Genomic DNA, 15,548 nt, shown 5'->3' on the forward strand with positions numbered 1-15,548 from the left:
CCTGCATACCTCTACATATATATATCTATACATATATATATATATTGTATGCGTAGATATTGATACAGTTATGTAGAGAGAAACATGCAGAGATAAGACCATGTACAGATATGTGTATCTGTGGGGAAGGAAGGGGGCAACTCGAAAAAACTGGAGATATGGAAGTACCTCGAATGACGCGCAACTTGATCCAGATGCATGATAGGCAAGAAAGGATCCATCGTCCCTAAAACAAGACGTGCAAGGCTCCGGTCCGTGCGCTGTACATACACCCGACGCCGTGAAGCACAGGTACCACCTAACTGCGACCTTCGTTCCTTTATGGGTGTAAAGTTTCTATCTTTTCACGCGGGGCACACTCCCACACGACTGCTTAGAACCACCTCTCTCTGTTATCTCTCCCGTCTCTCCCTGCGCTCGTCATTGTCTCTTTGTCCTTCGTGTCTCGATCCCCCTCCGGGACACCAGTAAAGATGAAACCCGAAACACACACACACACACACGCATACCTATGCACAATAAAGGACTGCCGCACAAGCAGAAATACACCACTACACAGACATTTACTCCTATACACACGCACATATACATGCATTTATCTTCATATGCATATATATATATATATATGCATGTATACTGGTACATAAGGATGCCCACTGGGTTACGAACAACGGAAGAAGAAGGAGACCGCGGAGGCAATCTTGCTCTTACGTGGTCTTCCTCTTCTCACCTTTGTTGCAACGCCCTTGCTCCGTCATATCTTATCTCTCCGTTCGAAAAAAAATGTATCTTTGAAAGTGCCGACATCAGGCTTTCAAACCCGTCAGGTGTTCGTTTGTCGCTGTCCATCTGTCACGTTCCTTAGCATCCACCACCGCGAATTTGGGAAGCTCTCTGTTCTCTGTGTAAGTCTAGCTTCATGCTTACCTCGCATTTCATCCATGGCTGCTTCTCTCACCGCCGAAAAGGAAACCAAGTTCCAGGGAGACGCCCGAAGTCTCCTCTCAATGCGCAAAACTATTCCTCGCCTGTGTCTCACCAGAGGCGTCTCTTTCCTCTTCTTGTTCGTCGTCCTGTCCTTGTTCTCGCTTCGCAGCCCCAAAAGAGTAACTCCCGTCCTCCTCACAGAGTTGTGACGACGAAGTCAGAAACGTAAGAGGCGTAGCGACGAAGACAAACAAATCGCTGTAGACCTATACATACATGTATACATGTGTACTCGGGTGTATCTACACCGCAAAAAGGAACTCTCACATGCCCCTATATAAGAGTGTGTCGAGTGTATCCCAGAAAGCGGAAAAGCCTCGACAGAATCGCCAAGCGGCTCAAATGTGCGCAGGAAACGAATACAAAAACCTCATGCAAGCGCGCATGCACAGAAAGAGGAACATAAACTTTCATGGAGAGATGCAAATATAGCTGGAGAAGTCCGAGTGCATTTATACGAGTCGGCGTGTCTTGTTCAGGTGCGCTGAGCGACGAAAGAAAGCAGAGAGAGGCGCTCTGCCACGCTCACGTCGAGGGGGAAGGAAAAGATAAGCGAGAGTCCCTCTCTCGTGTGCTTGGCGACTTCCAGAACTTCTGTGGAGGGTGCACACTGGTCCGAAGAGGGGAAGAAAAAAAGGAGAACGGACGCGGGGTCGCCTTCTCACGAAAGGGTTCGTCTTTGGTGGGCGCAGCTGCCGTCTTGCACTTGAAAACGAGAAAAAGCGCTGTCGAGAACCGAGAACAGCTGAAAAAGAACGGAAAAGAACGCGGAGATATGACGATTTGACCGGTTTGCCGTCGTCACCTCGAAAATTTTCGAAGCAACTCTCGGGTTCATAACCGCCTTCTCTTTCTCTTCACTGCTCCTGTCGAAACAGAGACACCGGCGAGCAGAGGGGAAAGAACGAGACGACGGGGATTTGTGGTGCGTTTCGCTGCAAGGCTCCGAAGAGGGGTGAGGGCGGAGGAAAGCGCAAGAAGAGGAGAGTCTCGTTTCTGCGAGGCGAAAACGCTCTCTCCAGAGAAAGGCGCGAGCTCAAAAAACTGACGAGAAACGATGAAAATCGGCACGCAAAGAACGAACGCCCCACTCCCCCGGCGGAAGGAAACGCGAGAATCGCCGAAAGAGGAGAAACGAGCCTTTACACGTGCCTCTCGGCGCTTTCTCGACCCCGGAAGTGGTCCTCTGTACATACTGAGAGAAACCGCACTCTATAAATAAAAACGCGTCGTTCTCAGTTCCTCAGGCGTCGTCGGGAAGCAAAGAGGGAGAAAACGAACGGTGCAAAACAGATGTGAAAGAAACTCCCTTCCTGGAGAAGAAAAATCGCGCGAGTTCCTTCTCGCGAGAGCGGTTTCTGAAAAACTAAAACACTCCATGACCTCTCAACCCCCCGCGGTGACACTAGCATGTTTACTGGCACTTTTGGCGGGGGTGAGACGGGGAAAAAAAGGACGCGAAAACTCTTCGCTATATAAGCACGATTTCTGCGCAAAGGTAGAAAAGCCTGCGCCTTCCATCGTGGCGTATAGACTTAAATCTTAAAAGTTTCGGACGGAGAAAAGAAACGCTGAAAGCGAGGTTTAAGGTGTAAAGAAAACCGTTCGTACCGCGTTCTTTGCGGCACTCTTCCTCTTTCCGTCGCGCCTCAAACAGCACACCTCTCGGCAACCCATTTTGAGAGGAGCGCGAGTGTCTTGCTCGCTCCCTCAGCCTCACTTTTCTTCTCTCCCTCCTTCTTGTGATTTCTGTCCTTCTTTCTCGGGGTTTTTGTGCCTTGGCTGGAAGCCTTCCGGCCTGTTTGGAGACCAGAAGACGGGCCAGAAAATCCAGCTTTCCGAACGCGCCCGACTCTAGACAGCGGGAGACTCTCTCACCGAAGGAAAGAGAGCGCACCGCAGAGAGACTGCGCGCCGCATAGAGACTGCGCGCCGCAGAGAGACTGCGCGCCGCAGAGAGACTGCGCACCGCAGAGGCGGCTTTCCAGTCCAAAAGGTGAAACAGGAAACAGTGTGTCTATAGATGGCCTATGGGAGCGTTGCACATGAAACAAAAGCGACGCGAGAGAAAAAGATACAGACAGAGAACGAAAGAGATGGAGGTCGCCGAGGTCGAGGTATCGATGTCGACGGCGACACAGAGGGCCTTACCAGTCGCGAGCAAATCAGCTCCGGGACGAAGATTCCACTGGAAGACTCTCGCCGCGAGTGCGTCAACGGGTGGTGCGACCGCTTTGCCGGCTCTGACTCGAGAACGGTTTTCACAACGTTTCGAGGCGGAGAGAGAGCAGAAGGAGAACGGTTTCTCAGAGTCGCGAGTTCCAGAAACTGAGGAGTTTCGGCCGTTCTCAAGAGAACGACTGACGCTCTTGCAAGAGAAAGAGAGGCGTTCAGGCTCGCTCTCGCCATCCACACAGCGTCCTTGCTGTGCGTGTGTGTGACTGTACGCACCGTGTCTGGGGGCACTGTCTCTTTTTTCCTGGGCTTTGTCGCTTTTCGCTTCGAACTTTGTCTCCTTTCAAGGGGGAACGCCGCATTTTCAAACAGGCGACAGCCGAATCGCAAAAGTGTCTGTCTCCTTTTCGCCCCTCCTTCCTCTCTGTTACACTCAGAGCACAGCGGTCGCTTGTTTGCGGCGCCAGGCGACCTGTCTCTCTTCTTTCACACCGCGTTTTCCTCTTTTTCACCTTCTCCACTTTTCTTCTCTCTCACCTTTCGACGCGGGTCTGGGATCGTTTCTGGAAACGGGACACCACGCGCGCTCTCTCGCGCCCTTCGCCATCCGGCCTCGCTCTACCTCGAGAATCTTCTTCGCCATCTCTCGCCTTGTTCTCTCTCTCTTTCCGCGTTTCGCTGTCTCGGGGTGTGCACCGGAATTTCCTTGGCTTCCGCCGTGTCTTCCCCGTTCCCCTCTTTCTGTGCGCGCCGGAGGAGAAGAGCACTTTTTTGCGCGAGAACTAACGCGATCTCCTATTTCCTAGTACACCGGGCCCAGGGACGTGCTCTTTCTATTGTAAAGAACTCGGTTTCAACACCAAACCGGTTTCGGCGTCTCTCTCTCTTGCGCGGTCTGATTCAGCTCGCCTCTCGCGCTGGACTTTGAAACAAAGTTCCTCAATTCTCTTGCCTTTCTGCCTCCCTCGCTCACGGCGATTCTCTTCGTGACGGTCCTTTTCTCGCCACAAAAACAGTAATCACAACGCCTTGAGCGAGTCGGCAATCTCTTTGTTTTCCCCAAACGGAGTTTCGTCTCTGATAAAAGGACAACATCGACGACCGCCGAATCGATCTTCTTTCTCGCAACCCCCCCGCCCGGGGAAGTTTTCAAGAGAGACGCCGGCCGTCTCTTGTCTTCTTCCAAATTTTGAAACTTCTGAGTCGCACGCAGCTCCTCTCCTCTCACTGCTTCACCGTGTACAAACCGCGCGGTATCTCTCCGCATGCATCGCCATCTACAACGAGATCCCCATTTGTGCACGCACATTCTTTCGCGCTTCCCGCCGGGGTTGTTGCCCGACTCGCCACCTCTCTCCTTTTCTCTCAACGCCACCTGTGTGCTTCGTGCACTCCCGCGCGTTGGTGCCCTTCTGTCTTTATCTGGAACGAGGGAAACCGAAAACCGCACCATGGAGGCGCACATGAACCCTCGCGAGTGCGCAGATGAAAATCTGCCTCCCGACAATCGTGGAAAAGAAGACGCGTCGCCGACAACTCTCGACTCCATCTGGATCGAAAAATACAGACCCGAAACGCTCGACGATGTCGTGGGAAACGATCAGGTTATGCGCCGGCTGCGCATCATCGCAAAAGAGGGAAACATGCCGCACCTCATGCTCGCCGTAAGCCACCGTTTCCCCTTCAAATCGCGCTAGGGCTCATCACCCTCTTTTACACAGGCACTTTAAGTATTTATATGCACGGTCGCGTAGTTTGTGAGGTATGCAAGAGAGGGGAGTCCGTGCCTCGTGTCACGCAGCAGCGCGCACCTCGTGTCTCCCTCACTTCTTGTCATCTTCACAAATCCGCCCAATATAAGTACACGTACATATGCATAAATATATGTACGCATACGCATTTGTATATATATATCGAATATATATATATATATATATATATATGTATATATATGTATATCAGAGTGTCTCCCTGGGTTGGTAACGTGTGTGTCTGCGCGTCTGCGCTGTGTCGTTGTGGTTTGGATATCGAGCGCATTCTTCCTGGACCAGCAAAGGCGCGTTTGTTTCCTGGAAAGACGCACGCTGTTTGTTGCATCTGTCCTGCGCAGGGACCGCCAGGGACGGGGAAGACTTCCAGTGTGCTCTGTCTCTGCAAGCAGCTGCTGGGTAGCCGGTGGCGAGCATGCACGCTGGAACTCAATGCTTCCGATGAACGGTAAAGATGAAGGATTGGCCTGGAACCCACGTCTGTTCTGTATTTGTACACATACGTATATGCGAGCACCTACAGATGCGTGCATATATACAAATATCGACAACACACGTGCACACGACTACATGTGCCACAGGAGGTTATATACATATAAATATGTATACAATTGTCATACATATACGTGTGTATGTGTATCTAGAGAACAGTGGTATTGTCACACTGTCAGAGCTACATATGTATATGTGTATGAAGATATAAGTATACGCATGTTCACGGGTCTCTTTGTATAGATATACATGCATAAATCGAGATACTTTGGTGGCTGCATAAATGAAGTTGGGAAGAGGAGCTCTCATCGTGGCTCCGTTCCGTGATTCTTGTCTCGTTCTGCTGTCTCTGGTTTCGTTCTCTGGAGGCGTTTGCGGGTTTGTTTTCGTTTTTCAGCACGATCGACGTCATCCGCGAGAAAGTCAAGCATTTCGCCAAGGAGAAACGCGACCTTCCACCTGGAAGGCACAAGATCGTTATTCTCGATGAAGTCGATGCCATGACAGAAGCTGCCCAGCAGGTAAGCTTCTCGCCAAAAACATGTATATGAATCAAGTTTTTACACATAGATGCCTTGTTTTCTTAAAGCACTTATGCGAGTATGTGTGACTATTTGTATATGCAGAAATGTGTTAATGTTTAGTGCACGGCAGCATGCACGCCGGTATTTTCACGTTTGCCTACAACCGCGTTTATATGCATGAATGCATCGGTGTAGCAGCATGTCAGAGTAAAGGCGCGCTATGTAGGCAGGTTGCTAGCTTCGGCAGAGAAAGACGCACCCGTGCATGCGCATTCTCATAGGAATCGATGTTTATAATTGAGAGGAGATGAAGACGCAGAGGGACTGAAACGTCCCTGCATAAAGAACTGCCACACACACGCACACCGTCGCTGCGCGTATATCTGAAGTAGTGCGTGTTTGTAAAATACAGACGTATTGGGGCAAGAACGAGAAGCAGCGACGGAGAAAGAAGAGGGAATTGGATATCTTTTTTTGGACGCAGTATCAACACATTGGTTTTGGGCTTCTTTGCTCGGGCGGAAGAGAGAGAGAGTCTGGGTTTTCCCGGCGAGTTCACGTGCACCGGCGTCGCTTGTGCTCTGTCGTGTGTTTTTCTCGTGGCGTTGGGGTGTCTGTACACAGGCGCTTCGTCGAATCATGGAGCAATTCAGCGACACCACTCGCTTCGCGCTCGCGTGCAATTCCTCGGCTTCTGTCATCGAGCCGCTGCAGTCCCGGTGTGCAATTCTTCGCTTCCGCAAACTGGACGATGCCCAGGTCAGGCAGGCGTGGCGCTCAAATCGAGACAGGGCGCGGAAGAGAGGCGAGACGGGTTTTTTGGTGTCTCGCACCCCTCAAGCTCGATCGTGCTTTTCATGACCGTGTGAAGTGAATGAAGTGTAGAGGCGTCCAGCGTCGAGAGAACCCCCCCAGACAGGCGACTTCTGGTGGTGAAGGAGAAACGAACGCGAGATAGCCAGACACCCGGCGCGACACAGTCGCACATAGGGAGCGCATAAACTGCGACAAATTGGAGAACCTGGACGGGTTTGGGAGAGACAAAGAACCGGAGAAAAACGCAGAGGGGTGAGACGAGACGGACGAGACGACTCCGAGAGCAATTCAAAGTGATGCATGTTTTCCGGGGGTGCCTGCAGCTCGTCCGTCGTCTTCGCCAAGTGTGTTCGATGGAAGCTGTGCAAGTGACCGACGACGGCATGGAGGCAATTGTCTTTTGCGCCGATGGAGACATGCGCAGTGCTTTGAATAACCTGCAATCAACTGTCTCCGCGTTCGGAATCGTCAACAGAGAAAACGTCGAAAAGGTCCGTCGTCCTCGCAGAACCGAGACGCGAGCTTTGCCACGCCCCCTGTCCCTTCACACAGCATCTGCACACATATCTACGTAGCTACAGATGCCTATGTATATCTCTGCGTATACGTATATATATGTATGTGTATATGTACATACAGAGATATGTGGTGGAAGCGCTGTCAACCAGCAGGTCTCCGTTGACGGGGAAAAGGCTTCTCGTTCGCTCTCTTATATATATCTGCTTGTGTGGCGCCACGAGCTGTAGACTGCATACATCCGTAAAGATGTGTGTGTATCTGTATGCGTATTGTTATTCACGGGTTGCGTTTGTCTCTCGTAGCGTGTGCCTTGAGTCGCAGATCATCGCCGATCAGCGCCACAGCCACATGCATAGTCGATACACTTTTGGTCGGTTGGGTGATTGGTCCTTGATCTGTGTGTCGCGTGTGTTGATTCAATGGGAATTCCCGTTTCAGGTGTGCGACAATCCACCTCCAGAAGCCGTGCGCGCGATGCTCCTGGAGTGTTTGGCGGGGAAGTGGCGGGCGGCCCACGACATTGCGACCGAGTTGCTTCATCGCGGCTACACGCCGATGGATGTGGTGTTGACGACGCGGTCGGTGCTCAGCCGCTTCGACAACGAGTGCAAAGAGCACATTCTCCTCGAGTATCTCAAAGTGAGAATGTGCACACAGAAGCGCAAGAAGAGTTTGGCACACAGCTCACAGCGCCTTTGGAGAGCCTCAGCCCTAAAAATCTATGCTGGAACAAAGTGGTGATATCCATGTGTTCATATGTATGTATATATATATATATATATATGTAGTTCTCTACAGTACGTGCGCGTAGTCAATCTAGGCGTGGCCACAGCGCATCTCGGAAAATGTCAAGGATATACAAGATATAAATATGAATGATGAAGACCTCTGATTTGTCTTGAATTTTGTACTTTTCTCTTCGCGTGCCTTGTTTCCCCAGTATGTCGGCCTCACACACATGACTATGGCGTCTGGTCTCAGCACCCCGCTGCAGCTCGAGTAAGTCTCAAGCAGACGTTTTTTGAGGGAAACGCGCGGCTGAATTGCATGCACGGCTCTGAGTTGCTGGGAAAAGATTCGTCGAGAACTGTCAGCGGCTCGAAGTCCGTTTACGAAGTGTGGCGTCTGCTATCCGCACATGCCTACTTGCCCGGAGGCGCGCAAACGCCTAAACCAGTCTCACACATTGGCAGAGTCCACGAGTGCGCCTTCGCCTCTCTGTACAGACAGCTGTCTGTGGGGGGTTAGCGGCGATTTAATGGGGGTGTGTGCGGCAGAGAATCAGAGACTTTCCCTCGGCAACCCCGTTCTTGCTAGTGTAGCCGGTTCTCTGTCGAGGCGACGCGCGCAGGGCTGCTCTGAGTTCGAGATTCAGGTTTCGCATTAAACAGGACGCGCGTTTAGACGTGCGGTGTTTCCGCTACGCTCAAAGATGCTGTTTTTTCTCGAAGATGGTGAACACCGCGCATGCCCGCCAAACAGTTTGTGCTGTAACTGCGGGGCACTAGTGAATGCGTGCTTCCCGGACTGGCGCGTTTCTGTCATCGCTCCCGTTTCTCCGTTCCTCCTCTCCGCACTCCATGAGGCTCGCCTTCCGTTCGCTGGGACTTCTCTCTCTGTGCTCTGTCTACAGCAAGATGCTCGCGAACCTCTGTCGGGTGTCGCTGGTCCTCCCAGCGTAAAATCGCACGTTTCTGGCCGTTTTGGGCCGCACCCAAATGCGCAAGTGGGCGCACGTGTCTCTGGAGGGAAGTGTTTTGGTGGGACCACTCTTTGGGCGCGATGGGTGCATTTGTGTTTCTACCCTTTTTTGAAAAGCAAAGGTGACTCTCTTGGCATCGCACACATCGAGCTTCAATGCAGCCCGGCAGATCAGGACACAGGACGGCGTCTCCATCCGGCGGTATCCCGCACTACGGGGGGGGGGGGGGGGGGCCGGGGGCGTTACTGGTCGGCGTGTACACATACCCATACTAGACGGATATGTACTCAGGTTTTTGTGCGACTAATCGGCTCGCTACTTTAAGCTTTTCGGTCGGTTGTTTCCCATTGAGCCTCGAGCTCTCTCGCTGATAGGGGCTGGTGCGCCACCCTCCCCGAGTGGAAGGCAGTGAACCTGTTGGACAAACAGAGAGGAGCCGGCGCTTCCCAAGAGTCACTATGCGGCTCAGCGGACCGCCCGCCATGCCGGGGTAGAGGCCGCCCTTGTGTGGACTTTGTGAGAACATCCAGAACTGGCATTGCGGGCAGCGACAGAAAGTCTGAAGCGTACTACACTTCGATTGTTGGGTGGTAGCCTCCGGTACATACATCCCGGAGACAAGCTACCGTGAAACCCTAGAGACTAGACTTTGAGAAAACCATAACATGTAGACACGGATAACAACACTACATTGCTTCTCTCAGGAGCACTGGAAAGAAAATCGTGGCGCGTCTCAGACGTTCTTGCGCGCACACGTGTTCACACACCTTTACATCTCGGATCCCACATTCAGACCTGCATGTGTCTCCAACATCGGAGCGGCGGTGGCGATCGGTCAGAACCACTTTTTTTTCTTCTTTTCTTCCACAGCCAAAACCGTCTGGTGGTGCGCGACTGGAACGTGCTGCACTTTTTTGGCTGGTGGAGGAGGCGGAGGAGCCGGGACGAACACCGGCACTGGCATCGGAGGAGGTGGCGGTGGAGGCATGGGCATAGGAGGAGGTGCTTGCTGAGGCAAATACACAACCGGAGAAGGGATGGGCACTGGCTGAGAAATAATCTGGACTGTTGTAGGCTGGGGCGGCATCATCGGCGCGGCCGCCTGCATAACTGGGGCCACCGGCTGCATAGGTTGTGCGATTGGCGCGGGCGCGGGCGCACGAGTCGTTGTCGTGGTTTCTTCGAGTGGGAGCAGGGCTTCGTCCTTCGGTTTTCTAGGCTGCTCTTCCAGGGGGAGAGCGTTTTCAAAGTCGTATTTCACCTCCGTCTTGTAGCACTTGCCAGTGAGTGCATCATACTTGAACCCGGGCGGGCAGTTTGGTGTGGGGTTGGTCTTCATTTGCTTGACACAGACGCCTCGATAGAGCTTGTAGCCAATCGGACACATCACGACTGGAGCCTCCTCCACGGCGTGAACACATTGATGGTCCATGAGGACGAAACCGACAGGGCAAGAGGACCGAAGTGGCCCCACTTCCTGTTTATCACACTGAAAACCTTGGTCAACAAATCCAGGTGGACAAGAGAGCTTCGGCGCTGCTGCGTTCTTGCCGATGCAGGTCATTGTACCGTCTGGATTGACATGCGCCTCAAATGCAGGTGGGCACACTTGTTGAGGGTTCATACGTTGTTCACCGACGCATTTCGCTGATTTGCCTTGCTGCTGAAGCACGGAACCGGGAGGACACGCCAAATCTTGTTGAACAGACTCTGCTCGTTTGCATGTGCCATCCAAGTTGAATGTGAAGCCTGGTGGGCATTCTTGTAGAGGTGATTGCTCAGTCGTTTGCTGACATAAACGATCTTTCTCGTTGTAGATGAAACCCGGAGGGCAGTGAGCATGCGGCTGTGTCTGGTCCGTGAAGAAACATTGGTCGCCACTCAGCTGCGATCCAGGGGGGCAGGAAACCTGGGGTTCGAATTCGTTGACGCCTTTGCAGATATTCTTCACCTGATCAAACGTCATCCCTGGTGGGCAGACTGGTTCAGGAGAAGACGTTTTAATGTGCTTGCAAGTAGATCCTTTCCCGTAGTCCTGCGCATAGCCTGGAGGACAGCCTCGCATAGGAGGCGATTTTTGGTGAGGTCCTACGCACATCTGTTTCCTGGAGTCAAAGGCGGAGTTCGGCGGGCATTGCAAAATCGTCTCAACTGTGTGTTCAATAATGCATTGATTCTGGTGAAAAGTGGCACCTTGAGGACAGACCATTTGCGGGTGTTCCTCGCGCCATACGACACACTTTCGATGCTCCAGAACACCTCTGCAGCAGAAACCAACACAAACAGACCAAAACCGGCTTCTCTGCAACACAGGAGACGCCACTTTTTAGTTCAGAATTGCTGATGGAACGGAACCGCTACGGGATACACCAGGCGGGGGGGCCGTACGACCGAAAGCCGTTACTCGATTTTTTCGCCCGAGGGCACAACCCCTTCCGCACCAAAAATAACCAGACCCACTTCAGAGAAATAATGGAACCAAATTCACAAGTATCCATGGAGCCTTCTTGCGTACTCTCACATGTTCGTTTGTTCGCTGGTTAACTTTTCGGAGCTTTCCTGGAACGGCACCTCCCTCTCTCTAATAGCACGACACAGGATGGTTCCGGGCGACGCCCACGGGTAAAACGATGCAGGTATAGTGTTCCTTGCAACTCTCAACAGAACTGCCTCTTACTCGAGACAAGTTAGGCTGGGGCCGACAGCTTGGTGATTGATGCAGACGCCTTGGACCATTTGGAATCCGGCGGGACAATTGACCTTAGCTTCCGTCACCTGCTGGTGCACACACGAGTTTTGTCCTGCTGGAGTCATTCCTGGAGGGCATTTGCTTGTGCTCGGTTTCAGAATCTCGCGGCGACAATGGTTCTTGTACAACTCGAAACCAGGCGGGCACGCAGCTGTGGGCTCGAAACTCGTGGGGCGTACGCACTCGTTTCCCGAAAATACTGTTCCTGGTGATAAAATTCACAGTTGTACAGCGACACTATACATGTACGAGAGCGTTTCGCGTTTGTAGTGAAGCAAGTCGCTAGGCATGACCATTTCGAGCAGAAGATGTCCCGATGTTACCTTCGGCAAATCTAGGAAACGCTCGCATAAGGAACCTATCGGCGAAAACCAGTTTCACAGCACCAGGCAGAGGTGCCCCAGGTACTATCATTTGGAAAATGGTCACCTAATGATAATGCCACATAGGGGGTCCGGAATATCAGCATATCAGCACGAACATCACTTCTCGCCATTCACTAGAAATGAACGATTCCCTGTTCACAACTGAAACGTACACTGGTCGAAACTGAATGCGGCCTATTGCAACCACCAAAGTCGCGCAGACGCACCTTCAGGACAGACGAAGTCGGGTTTGGTAGTTGTTTCTTGGATGCAGTGGTCTTCATGGAGAACGTAACCGACGGGACACAGAATCTGTTTCGGAGCGACGATGATGCGAATGCATTGGCCATTGATGTCCTCAAACCCCGGATCACAATCAAGGGTTGGCGGCAAAACATTTGCTCCTTTGCAGCTGTTGTCCGCAAAAGTCCATCCCTCACGACACCCGAGTTTCGTCGGTTTCTGATCGTACTTGACGCATTCGTCTCCGGTCATTGAAAACCCTTCTGGACACACCCAAGAGACGTCAGTCGTAATAACGTTTTCCCTTCGCTGATACTTGGGTTTAATGTCGTCCCTGGGCATATCAGCGAGATGTTTGTTCATGCTTTTCCCTGGCGGATGGGCCGGCGCCGGCATTTGAATAGGAACTGGAATGATTTGGGGAGCAACGCCAGCTGGCTGAGGCGCAACCACTTCTCCCATGTTGAAGGGTAGTCCATGACCTAGAGGCAACATATCCTCATAGCCTCCGACAAGAAGCCGTGACTTCTTCTCGACCATTGCTCGTAAACGGCTCTGTGGATGCTCCAGAGGAGCCGAACTTGCGACTTCAGGTTCATTGTTGGGCAGTGACGCCTGCGCTGCAGGAATAGACGCGAAATGTGCATTGTATTGAACAAGAATGTGAAACACGTGCCACAGCCGCTACGAACGAAGGTAAGTCTCTGAATACGCTGCACCATATGAGAAAACATAGGCATAACCGCAACATGTGATGCGGTTGAGCATCCCGTACACAACACTATACACAAAATACCGATGTCACCTGGCACTTCCTCAGAGATTGACGAGACTAAATTCGACAAGGCGACATAGTGTTTCCATACCACGAAAATGAATCAATCAAAAAGAATATACCAGCTATGCTCTTTCAGCTCCAACAGAATCAGCAGGAGTACATCATCGTCTGAGACTGGACCGGCGGACGGCGCCAGATCTGTATACATTACGTTGCTGCGGCACGCTTACCATTGCTCAAAGACGCATTCCAAGACAGGCAAATGTCCATTGAAAGAAGCAAGTAGAGGAGAAACCCCCAGTTCCGGGGAGGCGACATTGCAGCCATCTTGCGTGAAAAAACTGTATTTCTGGCCAGCAGCCCTTGCTCTGTCCGCCCCCTCGTGCTGACGACGTCCGGGAACGAACACTCGATATCACACACGAAAAGATCTATGCGTTTGATAAAGTGTCTGAATCGACTCGCGAGCCTTTTCTGTCTCAGAAGTTAATTCTCACGGTTCCGAATGAGGTACGCTTGCGCCTCACAACCACGCGTGTGTACGAACGTCGCCAGAAGAAAAGAGAAAAACGTCTTCTGGAGTAGATGATTTCTCGACAGCCAGATGACGAAGAGCTGACGCAGCTGTCTGAATCCTTCGGCAAACCCCACGAGCACACACACACTTTATACATGCCCGGCGGCCCCCCAGGAACACGATGGCGGCCACGGGCATCCTCGCGATCGTGTCTTTCTGCCTCGATGAAGCGGGACAGTCCAAGAACGAACACGGAAAAGCAAAAGACAGGTTCGGCTTCTGTGGGTTCCGTGACAGGCATCGCGCAGACGATCGCAAAGACCCAGGAACGGCCGGGTGAGTCATAACCGTTCTATGACTCGATTACATTGTCCTCCGAGGGGTGCCACAGACACCAGAACGATCTCAGATAACTACTGCAGCGAACACTGGAACTCGATCTAGATGCCACCGTTGCCTCTCACAAAATCCCGTGGCCAGACCCAAAACTGAATTCCGCTCCTGAGTCCGACTGGGTTCTGTGGGCCGCTCTCGAAATAACGCCAGCTCACCTATGATATGACACGAAAACTTATTATACATTTCCTACACTTATAGCACCCACATCGAGCACTAAACAGTGATCGTTTCTTTGTCGTTAGCACCCCTGTGTGGACGATGCGATCAAATTCTAGAGCAAAGACAGGAATGAAGTGATCGTCACACCTCCAATGTAGGACACGAAAATGATCCTGTCTCACTTCTGCGTCGGGTGGCTAAATGAAAAGCTCGAAAAAACGTTTCGATTAATTGTCCTGTCATCTACTGACTGCTGCATCCTTTGCATCAGAATGAAACGCAGTGAGGCTTTTGCAGCAAGAACCGTGGCGGCCGTTGTCGCTTTGCACTACTGCAGAACAAAGTGAACGTTTTCTCCGCCGTTTCCTTGGCGACTTGGGAAACCGTAAACGAATTACGTTCCAGGCAGTTTTGCTGCTTTACCGGGAAACAAAAACAATAATGAACGCCCGTGACAGCACAGCTTGGAAAGCCGTTCATCGCGCACAAGGGATTTTGTTTTTTTCTGCAGTTTACCGATCGACTTTGGCTTCTGCCGTTCGGTGTTGACGCTGGACCTCTTCTCTGCTTTCCGAATTACAGATGTTTTTCGGACGATTGAAGATGAGTTCCTGTTGCGCGCTGACAGACGGTGAAGCAGCGATTTGAGTACGGATAGGCGTGCGATTGCTAAAAGGGGAATCCCTCCCCAAAAGCGTCGAGAAAACCTGTACATTTCATGCAGCAACATAATAGTGCGCCCTTACTTGCTTGTCGGAGGACTACGTTTTGATATGACTGAAAGTTGGCCTCCATTCTGTAGTGCGCAGGTAGGACCCGTGTGATGTCGTCCGCATTATGCCTTAACGAGGCCGAAACAGTGCTGTTTTTCGGTCCACCTAAAAAAACTGGGTTAGTGGAAGTGGCTGTGCTCGTAAGTCTCCTCACGAGACAAAATGTTGCTCCAAACGAAGAACCCCATTGACAGCGGAAAAAAGGTCTACAACTTGACCACAATACAACGCCAACACAGTCAAGCATGCACTTTGTCCACACCGAGATGCACCAGCGTTGTATGCATCCCTGCACAGACATTGCATATTCGATAGCTACAGCTATTTAAGGCACGGTGAAGTCGCGCATCTGCACTACCCAAGCCAAGCACATAATCGAACCAAACATGCACCCACAAATATACGAACAGTCTTGAACGCATACGCGGGAAGGGAAAGATGCGAGGAAGAATCATACACGTAACCATGTATTTAAAGACCTATTCCTATTCGCGGCAGCCTTGCGAATACGCTGTCGACAAATCGTAGAAAGAAGCAACGGAAAACGAGGGAAAACACGTGTTCTGCAAAAAAGGCGCCTA

At 51.7% G+C, this 15,548-nt stretch overlaps 2 protein-coding genes across 2 annotated transcripts; one reads left to right on the forward strand and one right to left on the reverse strand.

The window, feature by feature from the left end:
- Window positions 1–4,625: 4,625 nt before the first annotated feature.
- NCLIV_011880 (putative replication factor c subunit) lies at window positions 4,626–8,964 on the forward strand (the record flags this gene model as incomplete). Its single annotated transcript, XM_003880705.1, has 8 exons — window positions 4,626–4,826; window positions 5,273–5,379; window positions 5,821–5,944; window positions 6,572–6,706; window positions 7,087–7,254; window positions 7,721–7,921; window positions 8,223–8,281; window positions 8,916–8,964. 8 exons carry the CDS (start codon window positions 4,626–4,628, stop codon window positions 8,962–8,964), a joined length of 1,044 nt encoding a protein of 347 aa, XP_003880754.1.
- An 855-nt stretch (window positions 8,965–9,819) lies between these two features.
- Window positions 9,820–12,881, reverse strand: NCLIV_011890 (putative oocyst wall protein; the record flags this gene model as incomplete). Its single annotated transcript, XM_003880706.1, has 3 exons — window positions 9,820–11,245; window positions 11,662–11,938; window positions 12,326–12,881. 3 exons carry the CDS (start codon window positions 12,879–12,881, stop codon window positions 9,820–9,822), a joined length of 2,259 nt encoding a protein of 752 aa, XP_003880755.1.
- Window positions 12,882–15,548: the final 2,667 nt, after the last annotated feature.

Source organism: Neospora caninum, chromosome IV (assembly GCF_000208865.1).
Source record: "Neospora caninum Liverpool complete genome, chromosome IV".
Taxonomy (NCBI): domain Eukaryota; phylum Apicomplexa; class Conoidasida; order Eucoccidiorida; family Sarcocystidae; genus Neospora; species Neospora caninum.